Source organism: Erinaceus europaeus, chromosome 15 (assembly GCF_950295315.1).
Source record: "Erinaceus europaeus chromosome 15, mEriEur2.1, whole genome shotgun sequence".
In the NCBI taxonomy this organism is placed as follows: Eukaryota; Metazoa; Chordata; class Mammalia; order Eulipotyphla; family Erinaceidae; genus Erinaceus; species Erinaceus europaeus.
In genome coordinates, this window is record NC_080176.1 from 23,603,771 (window position 1) to 23,625,347 (window position 21,577).

General features: G+C 49.5%; 1 protein-coding gene and 1 pseudogene across 2 annotated transcripts in view; one reads left to right on the top strand and one right to left on the bottom strand.

Moving 5' to 3' along the window:
* Nucleotides 1-14: 14 nt before the first annotated feature.
* The window catches only part of LOC103115318 (radial spoke head 10 homolog B), a 30,795-nt gene continuing 9,232 nt past the window's right edge, over nt 15-21,577 (top strand). The window contains exons 1-11 of one of the 2 annotated variants that reach the window (XM_060173230.1): nt 15-232; nt 2,534-2,882; nt 3,907-3,982; nt 5,694-5,762; nt 8,808-8,981; nt 11,598-11,683; nt 13,896-14,016; nt 15,873-16,049; nt 17,809-17,968; nt 18,944-19,065; nt 20,100-20,289. In XM_060173230.1, the coding sequence (XP_060029213.1) occupies nt 2,623-2,882; nt 3,907-3,982; nt 5,694-5,762; nt 8,808-8,981; nt 11,598-11,683; nt 13,896-14,016; nt 15,873-16,049; nt 17,809-17,968; nt 18,944-19,065; nt 20,100-20,289 (1,435 nt within the window). In that variant the 5' untranslated portion in view covers nt 15-232; nt 2,534-2,622. The remainder of the gene's footprint in view (nt 233-2,533; nt 2,883-3,906; nt 3,983-5,693; nt 5,763-8,807; nt 8,982-11,597; nt 11,684-13,895; nt 14,017-15,872; nt 16,050-17,808; nt 17,969-18,943; nt 19,066-20,099; nt 20,290-21,577) is intronic. The other variant, XM_060173229.1, reaches the window with a different exon arrangement.
* Nucleotides 11,468-11,614, bottom strand: LOC132533253 (small nucleolar RNA SNORA70; annotated as a pseudogene).

The window sequence follows — 21,577 nt, forward strand, 5'->3', positions numbered from 1 at the left end:
AGGGTGAAGATGGGGGCGGAGGGGCCACAAGGCCAAGCAGTGAGCAGAGCTGGGGAGCCAGGCCCCCAGCAACCAGGCAGATGCTCCGACAGGCGCTGGGGCCCCTTTAAGGGGGCGGGGCCCGCTGTTGCCTGGAGACGGAGGGACGCTGCTGCGAAGCCGGAAGTCCAGGAGCGGCTGCAGACCAACGTCCATACCTGGGACTCAGCTCCCGACCACGTGGACCGCGGAGGTGGGTGGACAGGACGGAAAGTTTCCAAGCCCAGAGACTGAGACAGGTGGGCAGCGGGACAGGCCGGGATTTGATCCAGTCACTTACTGGGGGGCGATGGCGGTGGCTGCGTGGTTTCCTAGCTTCCCGGGGCAGGTGCAGAGCCCCAGCGATGACCTTGGTCTTGAAAATAAATAAGCCAAGCGAGGATAGCTCACCTGGACGGTGCGCTGTTTTGCCGTGTGCACCAACCAGCTTGGAGCTGGCCCCCACCTCACTCAAGGAGTTTCTGGTGCTGCATGCGGTGTCTTTTGAGCTCACTCGCTCTCTCTGCATTCCTGTCTCTAAAGATTAATTAAAAATAAAGACAAGGAGTCATGGTGCCACACCTGGTTAGGGGCACATTACAGTGCGCAAGGACCCAGGTTCAAGCCACCCGGTCCCCACCTGCAGGAAGCAAGCTTCATAAGTGGTGAGGCAGGGCTGCCGTTTCTAATTAAAATTTTTTAAATTGTCAACCAGGTGCGCCACCACCCGGCCCCTCTCTCCCTTTCTATCTCCTCCTTCCCTATCAGCTCCTCCCTCTTTATATCCAAAATAAAAAAAGATTTAAAAAATAAATGAAAGCCGAATAGCACTTTGGGGCAGGGGGTAGCTCAGCGCTGAGGTCCAGGACTTGCATTCCTGAAGCCCCAAAGGCTCCAGTGCCCAGCAGGCCAGCAGCCAAAGCAGAGCAGTGTTCAGTGAATAAATGTGTAACAAGGGAGTCGGACGGTCGGGCGGTAGCGCAGCAGCGCAGTGGGTTAAGCGCACGTGGCGCAAAGCCCAAGGATGGACATAAGGCTCTGGGTCGGAGCCCCCGGCTCCCCACCTGCAGGGGAGTCACTTCACAGGCAGTGAAGTAGGTCTGCAGATGTCTGTCTTTCTCTCCCCCTCTCTGTCTTTCCCTCTCTCCCATTTCTCTCTGTCCTATCCAACAACGACATCAATAATAACTACAATAATAAAACAAGGACAACAAAAGGGAATAAATAATTTAAATAAATAAATGTGTAACAAGACCTTAGCAGTAGCCTATGGTGACTGTGGCTTTATCAACTGCTGCCAGGTGATACTTGTTGCCCAGCCCAGTTTTTTTAAAAAAAACTTATTTTAAGAGAGAGGTCAGAGCAGTGCTGGAGATCAGGCTCCAGGCCCGTAAATTCTGTGCTTCACCTGCTAGGCCACCTCCTAAGACGCCACCTTCAGGTCTCAAGGAGAATGCCCCTGAGATGGTTGCAAAAAATATTCATAATAATCAAGTAAGAAAAAGATTTACAGCTGTCCAGCACAGAGGTCAACAGTTAAGCCCTCACCTCGAGTGTGTGCAGACCTGGGTTTGAACCTCAACACCAGACAAAAGACACCATGTAAAGCTTGCTTTATTTTCTTTTTTAAATTGTTTTAATATTTATTTTCCCTTTTGTTACCCTTGATGTTTTATTGTTGTTGTTATTGATGTCATCATTGATAGATAGGACAGAGAGAAATTGGGAGAGGAAGGAAAGATAGAGGGGGAGAGAAAGACACCTGCAGACCTGCTTCACTACAGGTGGGGAGCTGGGGGGCTCAAACTAGTATCCTCAAATGGTAAAGATTTTTTTAAATTATTTTTTTATAGTTTTTTAGGGAAAGGGGCCCAGGCAGTGCCCACCTGGTTAAGTGCTCATGTTCCCATGTACAGGGATCCATGCTCAAGCCCCCGGTCCCCACCTGTGGGGAGTAAGCTTCACCAAGTGGCGAAGCAGTGCTGCAGGTGTCTTGTCTTTCCCTCTCCCCTTCCCTCTTCATTTCTTTTCATTTCTTTCCCTCCAGGGTTATTGCTGGGGCTTGGTGCCTGCACTGTGAATCCACTGCTCCTGGAGGCCATTTTTTCCCTTTTGTTGCCTTTGTTGTTTATTGTTGTTGGGTAGGACAGAGAAATGGAGAGAGGAGGAGGAGAGAAAGATAGACACCTGCAGACCTGCTTCACCGCTTGTGAAGTGACCCCTGCAGGTGGGGAGCTGGGGCTCGAACCGGGATCCTTATGCCGGTCCTTGCAGTTCGTGCCTCGTGCGCTTAACTTGCTGTGCTACTGCCTCCCCTTTCCATTTCTCTCTGTACTATCAAAATAAAACTGAGAGAAGAAACACCACCAGAATGTCCTTCAGTACCCACGGGGGGCGGGGGGGCACATGGCAGAGCAGCACACGGCTCAGGTGAGTTGTTTCACCAGCTCGTAAAGCTGAATCTTCAACAAAATGAACCCCATGAGTACTGAGAGACATCACTTCCTTTTCTCAGAAAAAATCTCCGTGAGGCCCTGCAGTGCTGGGCTCTCAGGCTTCGGGTCTCTGGCAGAGCGATAGGCCGGGCTCCGCCCAGCGAGCGCCATGGTGAAGGAGAAGAAGAAAGTGGAGAAGAGAGTGGACAAGTCGGCCCGCTCGCCCTCCTCCATCTCCGAGTACCCCGACTTCTCCAAGCATGATGGTGGTGCTGCCCTCAGGCAGGAAGCCACCCCCATTGCCTACCTGCCCCCAGAGAAGAAGCCCAAGGAGCTGGGGGCCAAGCGGGAGTCCAAAAGGGAGGACCCGCAGGTGGAGGATGCCACACTCTATGAGGAGCCCGTCCTCACCAGGCTCATCGTCGAACGGTGACCCAGCCTGTGTCCCCCTCCACCTATCCCCTTTCTCTGTCTCTTAGAGCTGGTGGGGCGCCAGCTGAGTGTCCTACCTGGGGCTCGGTGCCAGCACTATGAATCCACTGCTCCTGTGGCCATTTTTTTCCCATTTTATTGGACAGGACGGGAGAAATTGAGAGGGGAGATAGACACACAGAGAGAAAGCAAGACACTTGCTCACTTGCTTCTTCATTGCTGGTGAATCATCCCCCTGCAGGTGGGGAGTGGGGGCTCGAACCCTGATCCTTGCACGGTCCTTGCACTTAGTACTATGTGTGCTTAACTGGATGCACCACCGCCGGGACCCTCTTCCATCCCTTAATAAGTATTTCTTTTTTTATTATTTTTTTAAAAAATTTTAATTTTCCCTTTTTGTTGCCCTGTTTTTTATTGTTGTTATAGTTGTTGATGTCGTCATTGTTAGATAGGACAGAGAGAAATGGAGAGAGATGGGAAGACAGAGATGGGGAGAGAAAGATAGTAACTTGAAGACCTGCTTCACTGCCTGTGAAGTGTCCCCCCTGCAGGTGGGGAGCTGGGGGCTCAAACCAGGATCCTTGAGCCAGTCATTGCGCTTTGCACCATGTGCGCTTAACCCACTGTGCTACCTCCCGACTTTCAATAGGAAGTATTTCTTTTTTTTAATATTTATTTTCCCTTTTGTTGCCCTTGTTTTTCATTGTTGTTATTATTGATGTCGTCATTGTTAGATAGGACAGAGAAAAATGGGGGGGGGGGGAGAATGACAGACACCTGCAGACCTGCCTCACTGCCTGTGAAGCAACTCCCCTGCAGGTGGGGAGCCAGGGTCTCGAAACGGGATCCTTGTGCTTTGCACCACCTGCGCTTAACCTGCTGCGCTACTGCCCGACTCCCTATAGGAAGTATTTCAAGGTTGCAAGGCTATGTATTGAAAAATGCCTGAGAGGTCTGTAAATCATGCTACTGTCTCACAGGCACCGGGATTTGCTCACTGCATCACCCTGTGTCTCTCTAGCTACGAAGGGGAGAAAATCCGGGGACTGTATGAGGGAACGGGCTTCGCTGCCTTCCTGGGAGGCTGCACCTACCGCGTGAGTCACGTTGGGGTCAGGAGGAAGGTGTGTATGTTGTGTATGTAGAGGGGCTTCATTATTGCATCTTCAGAAAAATCTACTGATCTCAAGACATTGGAAGTACTTCATGGTGGTTTTTTTTTTCTTTCTGAGCACTGATCACTGAAGCAGTCACTTTAGATGTCTGTTTTTTATTTACTGTGCACCAGTATTAAGGCCAGTGAAATTAATGCTGAATACATGTTTAAAAAAATTTTATTTTGGAGGTCAGGTGGTAGTGCAGCGGGTTAAGCACATGGGGCGCGAAGCAGAAAGACTGGTGTAGAAGCAGGTCTGCAGGTGTCTGTCTTTCTCTCCCACTCTGTCTTCTCCTCTGTCTATTTCTCTGTCCTATCCAACAATGACGACATCAACAACAGTAATAACTACAACAATAAAGCAACAAGGGCAACAAAAGGGAAAATTTTTAGGGAGTCAGGCGGTAGCGTTGCAGGTTAAGTGCATATGGCGCAAAGTGCAAGGACCGGTTAGGATCCCAGTTTGAGCCCCCGGCTCCCCACCTGCAGGGGAGTCGCTTCACAGGCGGTGAAGCAGGTCTACAGGCGTCTCTCTGTCTCTCTTCCTCTCTATCTCCCTCTTCTCTCATTTTCTCTCTGTATCCAAAAACAAATAAAATTTTAAAAAGTTATAAAAAAAGGGAAATTAAAAAAAATTTAATAAATAATGCTCTGATTAAAATAGAGGGAGAGAAAGCTTGTGGGTTAGGGAGAGAACATAAAATAAATAAAATATTTATTTATGAGGAAGATAACCAGAAAGTCACGCTGGCACATGGGGCACCAGGGACCAGACCCGGGGCGCCATGCTGGAGGGTCCAGCACTTTGTCTGCTGTGGCACACCGCCTGTGGCACACCGCCTGCACTGAAATGATAAGTTCATAAGTTCGGGGCACCCTCCTCCTCTTGCTATAAGATTCTGTTTGCTACATTCTCTCTGTCTCTCTGTCTCTGCCACTCTCTTAGTTTCACCAGGGTCTCTAACATGCACAATTTGACAGAGCGTGAAATTAACAAATGTAGGCGGGGGTGGTAGCATAAGGGTTTTGCAGAGACTCTCATACCTGAGGCTTCAAAGTCCCAGGTTCAATACTCTGCACCACCCTAAGCCAGAGCTGAGTGGGACCCTGGAAAAAAAAAAATTGACAGACGTAATAACGTTTGATAACTAGATAAAGGTTTTAACCAAATCTGTATAGTTTCAATACTGAACGTGATCTTTGGCGACTGAGGAGACAGCATCATGGTTCTGCACAAGACTCTCCTGCCTGAGGCTCTGAAACCCCAGATTCAGTTGCCAGCACCACCACCAGCCAGGGTTGAGCAGGGCTCTGGTGTCTCTTTGTGTGTGTCTTTACCTCTAGCTCTCATTAAATAAAATATGCTAAATGAATCACAAAGCCGGAAGTAGGGGGATTTCCCCAAAGCCTAAGAGCAGCAGACGGGCATGAGTTTGCACCTCTTGTGCCTCCAGTCCACGGGCAGGTTTGTGGGACGCAGACCTCCCCAGAGCACACGCCCCACAGGTGAGGGCAGCTCTGGTGAGGCTGCTGCTGCCCTGACCTTGTGGGTGGTCAGGGGGCCCGGCCTCAGGTCTAAGGGCTGACCCTCCAGTGGCTGTCAGGTAAAACCATTGGCTGGTCCCCAGAGTTTGTTGTTTCCTGTCTTGAAGGGCGTGTTTTCAGAAGGACTCATGCATGGATCGGGCACTTACGTTTGGGCTGACGGGTTGAAATATGAGGTAAAGTATCTATCGAAGACATAATTGTGAGTTTTTTTGTTTTGATATTTATTTCCTTTTGTTGCCCTTGTTTTGTTGTTGTTGTTATTATTATTGTTTATGTCATTGTTGGATAGGACAGAGAAATGGAGAGAGAGAAGGGGAGAAAAAGATAGACACCTGTAGACCTGCTTCACCGCCTGTGAAGCAACTCCCCTACAGATGGGGAGCCGGGGGCTCGAACCAGGATCCTTACGCCAGTCCTTATACTTTGCGCCGCGTGTGCTTAACCCGCCTGGCTCCCATTGTGAGGTTTTTTTTATCTTTACTTATTATATAGAGACAGTTAGAAATGGAGAAGGGGGAGATAAGGAGAGAGACAGAGAGACACCTGCAGTCCTGCTTCACCACTTGCAAAGCTTTCCCCTTGCAGGTGGTAGCCAGGGGCTCGAACCTAGATCCTTGAGCATTGTAGCATGTGCACTCAACCAGGTGCACCACCACCCGACCCCATAATCGTGAGTTTTAACAGCCAGGCTGCCATAATCCAACCTGCTACTCTGAACAAAAGTTGTTCGGTACATGAGCCAGAAAAGGTCCACACAGAGAAATAAATTGAAAAGCCCACAGAGGCTGGGAGGTAGCTCACCAGGTAGAGTGTGCTTTACCACGAATGAGGACCTGGTCTGAGCCCCCAGCACCACAAGGGGGAGCACTGTGCATAGCACCAGGGGAAGCTCCCTGCATAGTGAAAGGGTGTTGTGGTGTCTCGTGTGTGTGTGTGTGTGTGTGTGTGTGTGTGTGTGTGTGTGTGTGTGTGTGTGTGTCTGGAAGTGAAGGGGGAGAGAGAGAGAGAGAAACAATCTGCTGGGAGCAGTGGAATTGGAATCAAGCAGGCAGGATGCCTGCTGAGCAGAAAAAAAACCAAAAGACACAGACAAAGAACACAGCTGAAGTGCCGGTCGCCGCTACAGGAACCTACTGGTGGCTGCCTGTGGTTTATTTTGCTCCTGGCCTGAGCCCTGGCTCCTTCCCACTATAACGACTGTTACACACAAACACTTGTGGGTTCCTGCCAGGCTTGAAGAAAATGATCTGAATTTCTTCAAATTAAAAATACTCATTTACAAAAAAAAAATTTAAAAAATACTCATTTACCTATTCAATAGAGGAGGAAGAAGGAGGGACTCAGAGCATCACTCTGACACCTGAGGCCAGGGACGGGTCTCGGGATCTGACTTCCTGCTAGAAAGGCCAGTGTTTTAGGCACTACACCACCTCCCTGCCTCCTCTCTCTCTCTCTCTCTTTTTCTTAAAGCACTGCTCAGCTCTGGTTTGTAGTGGTGCAGGGGATTGAACCTGGGACTTTGGAGCCTCAGGCATAAGTCTTTGCATAACCATTACGCCACCTACCCCCGCCCCCATTCTCTCTTTCTTCTTAAAGATTTGTTGGGTGCTGGTTCTGCAAAAGACTCTCTTGGCAGAGGCTTTAAGGTCCCAGACTCAATCCCCTAAACAGCCATCAGCCAGAGCTGAGCAGGGCTCTGGAAAAAGAAAAAAAAAAAACATATATATATATATGAATGAGAGAAACAGAACTTCACCTGTGGTGATGAGGACTAAACTCAGGGCCTTGTGCTTGAGAGTTCGAGGCTTTATCCCATCGTGCCACCCTCAGGCCACCCCAAAACGGTGGATTCTCTCCTCTGGTTAGCCTGAGTGTGTGGGAGGTCTGAGCAGAGATCCCTTCACTCACAGCTGTCCATTATTATGGCCACGTGGGCTTTACATTATCCCTGTCGCTGAGTTAAGGGCAATAGGTTGCATTTATTTTTGGTCTCTGGTGCTCTTAATACCTCAGATTCCATGGCTCCTGGTGGAAGCTTTTCTTGTCTTTCAATCCCAGAGAGGGAGGGAGGGAGAGAGAAGAGAGCCCTACAGCACTGCTCTACTGCGTGTGTGCATGGCTCCCATGTGGTGGGCAGCCTGAGGATTGAATCCCAACTGTACTTTGGGGGTCAACTTTCCAACTCCTTTTCCTGCCCCCTGCCAGGTTGAGGGTGGATAGATCTGGTCAGCCAGGGACCCTCGAGTCAGGAAGGGTAGAGGTTCGGGCCTTGTGTGAGAACCTTGATTTGCCTTATATGTACTGACTTCCTTTTTTTTAAATTTTTAAAAAATATTTATTTATTTTCCCTTTTGTTGCCCTTGTTTTTTTTTTTTTTATTGTTGTAGTTACTTTTGTTGTTGTTATTGATGTCATCATTGTTGGATAGGACAGAGAGAAATGGAGAGAGGAGGGGAAGACAGAGAGGGGGAGAGAAAGATAGACACCTGCAGACCTGCTTCACCACCTGTGAAGCGACTCCCCTGCTGGTGGGGAGCCGGGGGGGCTCGAACTGGGATCCTTGTGCCAGTCCTGGAGCTTTGCACCACGTGTGCTTAACCTGCTGCGCTACCACCAGACTCCCACTGACTTCCTTTTTTAAAAAAACATTTCATTTACTTTTTAATTTTATTATCTTTATTGATTGGATAGAGACAGCCAGAAATCAAGAGGGAAGGGAAGGATAGGGAGACAGTGGCAACACTGCTTCACCACTCGAAAAGCTTTCCCCTGACAGTGGGGACTGGGGGGCTTGAACCCAGGACCTTGTGCATTGTAACCTGTGCACTCGACTGGGTGCTCCACCAGCCGGCCCTGCATTGATTTCTAGGGGAACAGGCTGGAAACTCACATACATTACAGTGAGGTGTTCCTTCAGTTTTTAAAAAAGGACATCTTGATGAAAGACAAGATTTCTACCCACGCCCAACAACCCTAATGAATTGTCAGGATCCCGGAAGGCACCCTGAGACAAATGAGCCCGCCTCTGCCAGGTGGGTTCTGGGAATCTGCAGCCCCTAAGGCCGGAGATGGCACTTGTCAAGCTCTGGAGTAGGGCCTGCGCCATCCTGCATTTGATTTTATTCTGCTCAGCGTCCTCCCCCACCCTTGGACCAGGGGGAGACCGTAGGCGGGAAGGGTCTCTGCCTCTTGTCTTAGGCTCTCTCTGTCCTGTGCAGGGCGAGTTTGTGAAGAACATCCCCATGAACCACGGCATGTACACGTGGCCAGACGGCAGCACGTACGAGGGCGAGGTGCTGAGCGGCCTGAGGAATGGGTTCGGCGTGTTCAGGTGCGGGGCACGCCCCGTGTCCTACATCGGCCACTGGTGCCACGGCAAGCGGCACGGCAAGGTGGGTGAGGAGGTCCCTCCCCGGGCAGGAGGGCCAGCTTCCAGGGGCCTCTGTCTGTTGAGGACAAATTCACACTACATGAAATTTACCGCTTCCTTTTGAGTTTTTAATTTATTATTTAAAAGATTAATTTATGGGGCTGGGTGGTGGTGCACCTGGTTGAGTGCACACATTACAGTGTGCAAGGACCCGGGTTTGAGACGCAGGTCCCCACCTGTAGGGGTAAAGCTTCACATGCGTGAACCAGGGCTGCAGATGTCTCTCTGTCTCTGTCGCCCCTTTCCCTCTCGATTTCTGACTGTCTCTATATAATAAAGATAGTAGGGGGTCGGGCAGTAGTGCAGTGGGCTAAGCGCACATGGCGCAAAGCAAAGCACCGGCACAAAGATCCTAGTTTGAGTCCCCGGCTCCCCACCTGCAGGAGCATCGCTTCGCAAGCAGGTCTGCAGGTGTCTGTCTTTCTCTCCCCCTCTGTCTTCCCCTCCTCTCTCCATTTCTCTCTGTCCTATCCAACAATAACATCAGTGGTAACAATAATAATAATGACAACAATAAAGGCAACAAAATGGGGGGAAAAAATGACCTCTCAGAGCAGTGGATTCATAGTGTAAGCACCGAGCCCCAGTGGTAACCCTGGAGGCAAAAAAAAAAAAAAGTAAAAAATTTATGAAAAAGAAAAGTATTTTTTTATTTTTAAATTTTTTAATTAAAAGTTTTAAATTATCTTTATTTATTTGTTATTATTATTTTTAATTTATTTCTTTATTGGGGAATTAATGTTTTACATTCAACAGTAAATACAATAGTTTGTACATGCATAACATTCCCCAGTTTCCCATTTAACAATACAACCCCCACTATGTCATTTATCATCTTTCATGGACCTGTATTCTCCCCACCCACCCACCCCAGAGTCTTTTACTTTGGTTCAATACGCCAATTCCATTTCAGGTTCTACTTGTGTTTTCTCTTCTGATCTTGTTTTTCAACTTCGGCCTGAGAGTGAGATCATCCCATATTCATCCTTCTGTTTCTGACTTATTTCACTCAACATTTTTTCAAGGTGCATCCAAGATCGGCTGAAAACGGTGAAGTCGCCATTTTTTACAGCTGAGTAGTATTCCATTGTGTATATATACCACAACTTGCTCAGCCACTCATCTGTTGTTGGACACCTGGGTTGCTTCCAGGTTTTGGCTATTACAAATTGTGCTGCCAAAAACATATGTGTACACAGATCTTTTTGGATGGATGTGTTGTGTTCCTTAGGATATATCCCCAGGAGAGGAATTGCAGGGTCATAGGGTAGGTCCATTTCTAGCCTTCTGAGAGTTCTCCAGACTGTTCTCCACAGAGGTTGGACCAATTGACATTACCACCAGCAGTGTAGAAGGGTTCCTTTGTCCCCACACCCTCTCCAGCATTTGCTGCTGTTACCTTTTCTGATGTATGACATTCTCACAGGAGTGAGTGATATCTCATTGTTGTCTTGATTTGCATTTCTCTGACAATCAGAGACTTGGAGCATTTTTTCATGTGTTTCTCAACCTTTTGGATCTCTTCTGTGGTGAATATTCTGTGCATATCCACCCCCATTTTTGGATGGGGTTATTTGTTGTCTTGTTGTTGAGTCTGGCAAGCTCTTTATATATGTTGGTTATTAAACTCTTTTCTGATGTATGGCATGTAAAGATCTTCTCCCATTCTGTGAGGGGTCTCTTGATTTGGGTAGTGGCTTCTTTTGCTGTGAAGAAGCTTTTTAATATGATGTAGTCCCATAGGCTTATACTTGCCTTAAGTCTTCCTTGTAATTGGATTCGTTTCATTGAAAATGTCTTTAAAATTTATATGGAAAAGAGTTCCGCCAATATTTTCCTCTAAGTATTTGATAGTTTGTGGTCTAACATCCAAGTCCTTGATCCACTTGGAATTTACTTTTGTATTTGGTGAAATACAGTGGTTCAGTTTCATTCTTCTGCATGTTTCAACCCATTGTTTCCAACACCATTTGTTGAAGAGACTCTGCTTTTCCCATGTAATAGTCTGGGCCCCTTTGTCAAAGACAAATGATGTCCATAGGTCTGGGGCCTCATTTCTGGGCTCTCAATTCTATTCCACTGGTCAGTGTGTCTATTCATGTTCCAGTCCCAAGCAGTTTTGATGACAATGGCCCTATAATACAGTTTGAGATCTGGGAGTGTGATGCCTCCGGTTCTGTTCTTTTTTCTCAAGATTGTTTTGGCAATTCTAGGTCTTCTCTGGTTCCAGATAAACATTTGTAGCATTTTTTCTATTCTCCTAAAAAATGTGCTTGGGATCTTGATGCTCTTTGTTCCTGAGCTTGGTGCGGATGGACATGATGACCTGGCCAATGTGGACTCTGGCCACGGTGCCCTGGGGCTTCCCAAAAGCACTTCACATCCCTGTCTGGAGCCTAAGGTTGGGGCAGCAGGAGGTCAGGCATAAAATGAACACAGAGCAGGAAGGGCTGTCTCCAGGGTCCCTTAGGGCAGCGATACAAGCAGCAGGCTGCATGCACTACCCAGCAGGCTGCTGTTGGCAGCCACTGCACACCTTTCTTGTTTTTTCTTTTTCCCACCACCCTCTTTGTTGTAGGGCTCCATTTACTACAATCAAGAGGGCACCTCCTGGTATGAAGGAGACTGGGTGTACAACATCAAGACCGGCTGGGGTATACGCTGGTAGGCGCGCGGTGGGAAGGGGGCCCGGGCACCTGACTTGAGCTGTGGGGTTATAGAAGATGTATTTCACCGGGCTGGGTGGAGGCGCAACTGGTACAGTGCACACGTCACCAGTCTCTAGTTCTAGGGGAGCTTCATGAGCAGGGAGCAGTGCTGCAGGTGTCTCATCACCTCACCCTCTCTCTTACTCCGTCTCTATTTTTAAGTTTTATTATTTATTCCGTTTTGTTGCCCTTGTTTTATTGTTGTAGTTATTATTGTTGTTCCTGATGTCGTTGTTGTTGGATAGGACAAAAAGAAATGGAGAGAGGAGGAGAAGACGGGGGGGGAGAGAAAGATAGACACCTGCAGACCTGTGAAGTGACCCCCCTGCAGGTGGGGAGCCAGGGGCTCAAACTGGGATCCTTAAGCTGGACCTGGGGCTTCACGCCACCTGTGCTTAACCTGCTGTGCTACTGCCCAACTCCCTACTCTGTCTCTACTGGAAAGAAAGAAAAAGGGGCCATGTGTTGGCACACCTGGTTAAGCACACACCTTACTGTGCAGAAGGACCCAGGTTCAAGCCCCTGGTCCCCACCTGCAGAGGGAAAGCTTCACAAGTGGTGAAGCAGGGCTGTCACTTTTCTCTCCCCTGTCAATTTCTCTGTGTATACCCAATAATAAAAATGGGAAAAAATTTTTAAAAGAAATAGAAAGAAAAAGAAAGAAAAAATTGACCACCAGGTGTCATGGTGCCGGCATCAAGCCCAGCGATAGCCCTGGCGGCAGAAATAGATGCGGTTTATTTTACAAGAGATGGGAGAGCAGGAGAGAGACGGAGAGGGGGAGAGAGACGGAGAGGGGTAGAGAGAGACGGAGAGCAGTAGAGAGAGACAGAGAGCAGGAGAGAGAGATGGGAGAGCAGGAGAGAAAGACAGGGGGAGAGAGAGAGATGGAGAGGGGGAGAGGGAGGGAGAGAGAGAGAGAGCGCAGCACTCTGCTACATGATGCAGTCAGCTTGGGACCTGATGTTTTCACCTTGCCTCCTCTTCCTCGAGCAATTTAGAGAGAGGGGTGCAGCCTGGCAGAGTTCCATGGATGGCGCAGTGGTGCTGTGGTGTCTGTCCCCCCTCTAGCTGAAATAAAAAGGAAAGGAAGTGACTCCGCGGTGGCGGCATTGAGTACGTGCAAGATGCTGACATCACAGAGCATATGAACAAAGCAGGCACAGCCCGGGAGGTGGTGAGACAAATAAAGCCTCGGGTTCATTTTTTAGTTTGTTCCCCCAACCGGGATTACTGCTGGAGCTTATGCCTACAAGACAACTAACTCCACTGTCCCTGGCTGCTGTTGTTCTTCCTTTGCTGATAGAAGCCCAGAGAAGTAGGGAGGGGAAGAAGGAGAGAGAGGAGATACCCTCAACACTGGTCCACTGCTTGTTAAGCCCCCCTCACCCCCACAGGTGAGCACTGGGATTTGAACCCAGGTCCTCCCATATGGTAACAGGCACCTTTTTTTTTTTTTTTTTTTTTGTTTGCGGGGTGTGCCGCTGCCTGGTCCCTAGCCTGACTCAAACATGAGGTCCCGAGTTGATGATCCCTGGCATTGAATGCTCTGGTTCTCGCTCTTGGTCTTGTTCTCACTAATAAATGAGTAAATACATCTTTTAAGAAATGAAAAGGGCGGGGATAGATAGCCTCATGTCTGAGGCTTCAAGGTCCCAGGTTCAATCCCCCTGCACCACCACCATATGAGCAGGGCTCTGGTAAAAAAAAAAGAGGGGGGGCTGGGTACACAGTATAGCGGTTCTGCAAAAGACTCTCCTGCCTGAGGCTCTGAGGTCCCAGGTTCAATCTCCAGCACCAGTCAGAGCTGAGCAGGGCTCTGGCCTCTCTCTCTCTGTTTTTTCTCTTTTCATTTTGAAAGAGTTGGTGGTAATGTAGCAGATTAACTGCATGTGACATAAAGCATGAGGAGTGGCTGAAAGGGGAGATGGGGAGAGGGGGCAGGGAGGGGGGAGAGAGAGAGAGAGGCCTGCTACATTGATTTGCCGCTCATGAAGCTGCCCCCCTGCAGGAGGGGACTGAGGGCTTAAACCCGGATCCTTAAGCTTGGTGACAGGTGTGCTCCACCAGAGGCGCCATCACCTGGCCCCTGAGGATTGCTCTTAATTTGCTAACTTGCGTTGTAATCCTTGAATGCTTATCAGTGATTTTTTTCTTTTTTGTCCTAGTTACAAATCCGGAAACATCTACGAGGGCCAGTGGGAGAACAATATGCGTCATGGGGAGGGCAAGATGCGCTGGCTGACTCGGAACGAGGAGTACACAGGCCAGTGGGAGCGGGGCGTCCAGGTGGGTGCCCCTCCTCCCATGCCGCGCCCTCACCGGCACCCAGACACCGCGGGTCTGTCCGACTCACAGTCAGAGCGCAGCTTCCTAGGCCATGTCAGCCTTCTCCAGTGCTGGGTTACTTATGGCTGGTGACTGCTTTACTGGGTTCTGGCAGAGTTCAGACCCTCCATCATGTGGCTTCTATGAAGACCGAGGCTGCTGTCTGCCTTTGGAGAGTGAATGAGTGGAGTGAGTGTGTGAGTGAGTGTGAGTGAGTGTGTGAGTGTTTGAGTGAGTGTGTGAGTGTGTGTGTGAGTGAGTGTGTGTGTGAGAGTGAGTGTGAGAGTGAGTGTGAGAGTGAGTGTGAGAGTGAGTGTGTGTGTGAGTGTGAGAGTGAGAGTGAGTGTGAGTGTGAGTGTGTGAGTGTGTGTGTGAGTGTGTGAGAGAGTGTGAGAGAGTGTGAGAGAGTGTGAGAGTGTGTGAGTGAGTGTGTTCACTGTTAATTCTTTTTTATCTTTTTAAAAATATATTTATTTATTTTCCCTTTTGTTGCCCTTGTTGGTTTTCATTGTTGTTGTAGTTATTGGTGTTGTCGTCGTTGGATAGGACAGAGAGAAATAAAGGAGGAGAAGACGGGGAGAGAAAGATAGACACCTGCAGACCTGCTTCACAGCCCGTGAAGTGACTTCCCTGCAGGTGGGGAGCTGGGGGCTCAAACCAGGATCCTTACGCTGGTCCTTGCACATGGTAACATGGTGGCTTTGTGCCACCTGAGCTTAACCCGCTGCCCTACCGCCCAACTTCCTCTTTTTATCTTTTATTATTTACTAGACAGTGGGAAGATAGAAATCAAGAAACAGACATCTGCAGCCTCACTTCACCACTTATGAAGCTTTCCCCCTGCAGCTGGGGGCTGGGGGATTGAACCCAGATCCTTGCACATGGTAATGTGTGCACTCAACCAGGTGTGGCCCCAAACTATTCATTTTTCTTCTTTTAAAAACAAAATTTAAGGGAGTCGGGCGGTAGCACAGCGGGTTAAGCACAGGTGGCACAAAGCGCAAGAACCGGCATAAAGATCCTGGTTTGATCCCCCAGCTCTCCACTTGCAGGGGAGTCGCTTCACAAGCGGTGAAGCAGGTCTGCAGGTGTCTATCTTTCTCTCCCCCTCTCTGTTTTCCCCTCCTCTCTCCATTTCTCTCTGTCCTATCCAACAATGACGACATCAACAACAATAATAACCAGAACAAGGCTACAACAAGGGCAACAAAAGGGAAAAATGGCCTCCAGGAGCAGTGGATTCATGGTGCAGGCACTGAGCCCCAGCAATAACCCTGAAGGCAAAAAAGAAAAAAAAAAAAAACAGCTTAGGGTTGGCAGGGTGGTGTGACATCCCTGCTCTAGACAGAGAAATTAAAAGGGACAGAGTTTGGAATCCCAAGTCGAAAGATAGGACAAACGTGAGGGTCGAGGCAGGTTCTTCACGTGCACTGTCTCCAGCCCCTTCCATGCTCCCATCTCCCGGCCGGCTCGGTTCAGTCACTACCCAGGGCTAAGCATTCCTGGACTTGTTGGGATGGTCACGACAAATGTTGGCACAGAGAAACCGGAGAATTGGTCATGACTTTTCTGATCACCCTAAAACTAATGCTTTAGGTCAGACAGCTAGTTAGGAGGCAGCTGAGGGGTCTGATTGGTGGGGCAGTAGAGTGGTTATGGAAGAAGACTGCCAAGCCTCAGGTTTCCATGTTCCAGGCTCAAACCCCCCACCCCACCCTACCCCACCCCACCCCACCCCACCCCAAACAAATACAGAGGCAACTGAACCCTTTTAGGTGGGTCCTGCCCCCTCCTCACAAGGACGAGTCTCTTTTCAGAATGGCTTCGGCACACACACCTGGTTCCTGAGGAGAGTCTCCAGCTCCCAGTACCCCCTCAGGAACGAGTACGTCGGCGAGTTTGTGAGCGGCTGCCGGCAGGGCTATGGCAAGTTCTTCTATGCCAGCGGGGCCATGTACGAGGGGGAGTGGGTCTCCAACAAGAAGCATGGCCTGGTGAGTCCCCTGTAGCCTCTGTGAGTGGCAGCCGCTTGTTTGAGCCCACCACATACCTTCAAGATCCTTCCTAGAGGTCAGGTGGTGGGCGGGGCACCCGGTAAGCAAACAGGTTACTGTGCATGCAGGCCCGGGTTCAAGCCCCCAGTCCCTACCTGTGGGGGTGGGGAGAAGTTTCATGAGCGGAGAAGCAGGTCTCCAGGTGTCTCTCCTCTTCTTCCTATCTCCCTTTCCCTTTCCCTTTTTTTTGCCTCCAGGGTTATCGTTGGGGCTCGGTGCCTGCACTGTGTATCCACTGCTTCTGGAGGCAATTTTTCCCCATTTTGTTGCCCTTGTTGTTGTTGTTAGTGTTGCCATTGATGTTGTTGTTGGATAGGACAGAGAGAAATGGAGAGAGGAGGGGAAGACAAAGAGGGGGAGAGAAAGATAGACACCTGCAGACCTGCTTCACTGCCTGTGAAGCAACCTCCCCTGCAGGAGGGGAGCCAGGGGCTCAAACCGGGATCCTTACCCTGGTCCTTGTGCTTTGTACCATGTGCACTTAACCCGCTGCACTACCGCCGGATCCCCAAGATTTTCTTTTTTTAACTTTTTATATATTTATTATTGGCTAGAGAGAAATTGAGAGAGGAGAGGGAGATAGGGAAAGAAGCAGACACCTGCAGCCCTGCTTCATCACTCGTGAAGCTTCCCCCGCTACAGTTAACAGGGGAAGTAGTTCAGCTGGTAGAACACTGGATTTTCCTGCCAGAAGTTCCCATGGGGTTCAATTCCAGCACCTCAGAGTGGTGTTTTGGCTTCTCTCTCTCTTCTCTGCCTCATGTGAAACTTTCTCTCCTATGTCATAAATAAAAATTAAACCTTTTAAAAACAACAATAATGATTTCTGGAGCTGGAGAAAGTATATGCCTTGCCACGTACAGCACCACATGGGAGGACCATGGCACCAGAGGAAGCCCCCGCACTGTGGTGTCTCTCCCCTCACACTCTCTCCCATTTATACCTGAGATTTTAAAAAAAAGTCTGTTGGGGTCAAAATAGCTTACCTAAGTAGTGCCCTTGTTTTCCTCTGCTTACAACTTGGGTTCTAGCTAGGCTGTGTGTGTGTGTGTGTGTGTGTGTGTGTGTGTAAGAGTTGGCTCCGAGAAGTGCAACCCTGCTGACAACAAAAGGTCCACCATGAGCAATGGAGTCTCAGAGACTTAAGGCTGAGCAAAATAAAACAAAATCAGGGCCAGGCAGTGGCACACCTGGTTGAGCGCACACATTACTGTGCTCAAGGACCCAGGTTCAAGCTCCTGGTCCCCACCTGCAGGGCGAAAACTTCACAAGTGGTGAATCAGGGCTGAATGTGTCTCTTTGTCTCCCTCTCTGTGTCCCTATCCACTCTCAATTTCTGTCTCTATCTAATAATAAATATATAGAAAAAAAAACAAAACGAGGAGTTTGGCGGTAGCGCGGCAGGTTAAGCGCAGGAGGTCCAAGTTGCAAGGACCGGCCTAAGGACCCCAGTTCAAGCCCCTGGCTCCCCACTTACAGAGGAGTCGCTTCACAGACGGTGAAGCAGGTCTACAGGTGTCTTATCTCTCCCCCCATCTTCCCTTCCTCTCTCCATTTCTCTCTGTCCTATCCAACAACGATAGCATCAATAATAACAACAACAATAAAACAACTAGGGCAACAAAAGGGAATAAGTATTTAAAAAACAAACAACCTGCAGCTTTTTATAATCTGCAACAGGTGGCTTTTCTGTCAGCAGGGCCGAATGACCTTCAAGAACGGGCATGTATATGACGGGCCGTTTTCCAGTGACCGTATTGCGGAGTTCCCGGACTCAGACATGGAGTTCCTGAGTACCCTGGACCTGACTTCATACTCCCTGGTCAGGGACCAGAGCCACGGACCTGACCTCAGCGCTGGTAGGGAGACGCTTGTCTGTCAGTCGGAGGCCAGTGAGCCTTCCCTGTCCCCGGGCTCACTGCCGGAACAGACACCCACCCCCAGCAGCTCAGAGAACGGGCGTCCCCGTGGGCGTGGCTGGCTTGTTTCTTGACCAGGGCACCACTTGGCTTCGGCTCATGACGGTGCCAGGAATTGAGGCTGGGATCCCTGAGCCTTAGGCAGGGTATTCTGTTGTGCAGACCACCATACTATTTCCTCAGCCCCCTAGCAGTGACTTGCTTCAGATATCATTTGGGGAGTGGGGGACTGGGTGGTGCACCCACTAGAGCGCACATATTACTATGTGCATGTCCTGGGTTCAAGGCCCCAATCCCTAACTGCAGGCAGGTCAGTTGTTCATGAGTGCTGAAGCAGAAGCAGTGCTGCTGGTGCTCGCTCTCTCTCTTTAGATTTTTTATATTTATTTATTCCCTTTTGTTGCCCTTATTGTTTTCTTATTGTTGTTGTAGTTGTTCTTGATGTCATTGTTGTTGGAGAGGACAGAGAGAAATGGAGAGAGGAGGGGGAGATGGGGAGAGAAAGATAGACACCTGCAGACCTGCTTCACCGCTTATGAAGTGACTCCCCTGCAGGTGGGGAGCTGGGGGCTCGAACCGGGATCCTTACACTTGTCCTTGCGGTTGACCCCATGTACACTTAACCCGCTGTGCTACCGCCCGACTCCCTCTCTCTCTTTTTCCCTGTTTTCCCCCTCCCTTTCTCCCCACCTCTATCAATATTTCTAAATCAAACAAACAAAGCAAGCTGGGAGCAGTGGATTCATTGTGCAGGACCCGAGCCTCGGTAACAATCTTGGTGGCACTGAGGAAATGAGAGAGGGAGGGGCCCTGGGGAGAAGAGTCCATCTGGGAAACTGTCGCACACACTTGGGCCAAAGCAGGAGGTTCCCCCACCGCTTCCCCAACTGCCCCCGCCCGCGTCTCGTTGGCTAGAAATCATCAGGAAGCTGGATGGCAGCCACAGCAAATCCGGGCTGGGGTCCAGCATTGAGCTGGACCTGGACTCGCTGCTGAGGCTGTACCCGGAGGAGCAGCAGCCGGAGGAGAAGAAGCAGGTGCGTCTCCCCACAGCCCAGTCAGCTGTGGTCTGCAGGGCGGCTGTCCCCTACCCAGCCTGGAATGTCCTCTCACTGAATGTGCCACCAAGGGCGGGATTCCGGGGCCACGGAGAGCCCCTCACTCTCCAGCCCTCACTTGGCTGGAGAATCAGACCTTTTTTTCCCAAATCATTGTATGGGGGAGGGGCTGGTGGTTGGTGGTTTCTCGTGTCCTTGTGAGAAATGTCTGTTAAGATATTCACTACCAGCCCTGGGCCTCTTCATCCTCATGTTCCAGGACCCCCCACCCCATCCCTCCCTCCCCTCTCTACCCCTTCATCCCCCTCCTTCCCAGAGCCCTTTGTTTTGGAGCAGTGAGCAGTGGTCCAGTCCCCAGGCACTTGGGCTTGCTCTCTCGTTCTTTTCCTCATGTGAAACACACTCACTCTTTCTCATAGGTAATAAGATTTTTAAAAGCATTTAAGTGGGGGTAGATAGCACAGTGGTTATGTAAAGAGACTCCCCTGCCATTTTCGCTGAAAATAAAGTGTTATACTTGGGGAAAAAAAAAAAAAAGACTCCCATGCCTGAGGCCAGGTTCAGTCTCCCGCACCACCATAAGCCAGAGCTGAGCAGGGCTCTTGGTATAAAGTAAATAAACGGGAAGTGGGGGCAGAGAACGTTGGTGATAGGGGTGGTATAGTATTTTACCCCGATTAAGTTATTATCTTGTAGTAAAAATACAGTTAAAAAAATAATTCAAACTCTCAGAACTGATTAGAAACCAAGGCGGGGGGTGGTGTTTAGAGCCTTGGACTCTGAAGCATGAAGTCCCGAGTTTGATCCCCAGCACTGGACGGTGCCGATGTTCCTGGCCCAGGGAAGACGGGGTAGGTAGCATCAGAACAGGCAAACACTTGCTTCCTCTGCTGGCTCTGTGGCTCTGTTGGCTTGTCTACATCTGCCGTTATGAGGCCAGGCTTGGGTCTGCCTGGCTTCTTCCCCGGCAGGAGTACGAGGCCAGGCTCAGGTCTGTGCGGCTTCTCTCCCAGGTGGAGTACGCTGTCCTAAGAAACATCTCGGAGCTGAGAAGGATCTATAGCTTCTACAGCAGTCTGGGCTGTGACCGTTCTCTGGACAACGCCTTTCTGATGACAAAGCTCCACTTCTGGAGGTTTCTGAAGGACTGCAAGTTTCACCACCATAAAATAACTCTTGTCGATATGGACAGGGTGTTGAGTTGTGAGTATCTCGGGCTCTGGGCTGCTTGCGGGTGAAAGGATCGGAGAACTTGGTTCCTCCTGAAGCCAGTCCGGGAGATGCTGGGGGAGGCAGTCCAGAAACCAGAAACCGCCGCCGTGTGTGTGTGTGTGTGTGTGTGTGTGTGTGTGTGTGTGTGTGTATTTACTACAAGGAGAATGCTGCATACGAGACACAGTGGGAATAGCCACTCTGGGATATGCAGTGCCAGGGATCGAACTCGGAACCCCAGGCTCTGCAGTCCAGGGTTCTTCCAGTTGAGCCATTTCCCGATTACCTCTTATTTATTTATTTAACCAGAGCACCCCTTAGCTATGGCTGATGGTAGTGCTGGAGATTAAGCCTGGGGCATGAAAGGCTCTTTGTACAGCCTTGTGCTGTCTCCTCAGCCCTCTGACCATCTCTCCATCAGTTCTTACTCATCCAGCTTTGCTGGGACACAGTCATGCCCACCTGGGCCAGAATTCTCTCCTGCAAGACCTGAACCAGCAACTGTCCAGCCCCAGTATATTAGATAAAAATGCATGAAGTGCAAGGACCCATGCAAGGATCCCGGTTTGAGCCCCCAGCTCCCCACTTTCAGGGGAGTCACTTTACAGGTGGTGAAGCAGGTCTGCAGGTGTCTTTCTCCCTCTCTGTCTTCCCATCCCCTCTTGATTTCCCTGTCTTAGCCAACAACAAACAGTAACAACAGTAATAATGACAACAAAGATAAACAAGGGAACAAAAGGGAAAAAATAGCCTCCAGGAGCAGTGGATTTGTAGTGCAGGCACCGAGACCCACCATTAACCCTGGAGGCAATAAATAAATAAAACACTAAGCTGGGAAGACAGCATAATGTTTCTGCAAAGAGGTTTCCATACCTGAGGCTTCAAGGTCCCAGATTTAATCCCCTTCACCACCATAAACCAGAGCTATGGTTTTAAAAAAAAAAAAAAAAGGGGAGTCTGGTGGTAGCACAGTGGGTTAAGCACAAAGTGCAAGGACCAGCATCAGGATGCCGGTTCAAACCCCCGGCTCCCCACCTGAAGGGGTGTCACTTCACAAGTGGTGAGGCAGGTCTGCAGGTGTCTTTCTCTCCCCCTCTCTGTCTTCTCCTCCTCTCCATTTCTCTCTGTCCTAACCAACAACGACAGCATCTATAACAACAATAATAACTACAACAACAATAAAAAACAAGGGCAACAAAAGGGAATAAATATTTTTTTAAAAGCAGGGTTTTTTTTTGTTGTTGTTTTTTTACCAAAGTACTATTTAACTCTGGCTTTT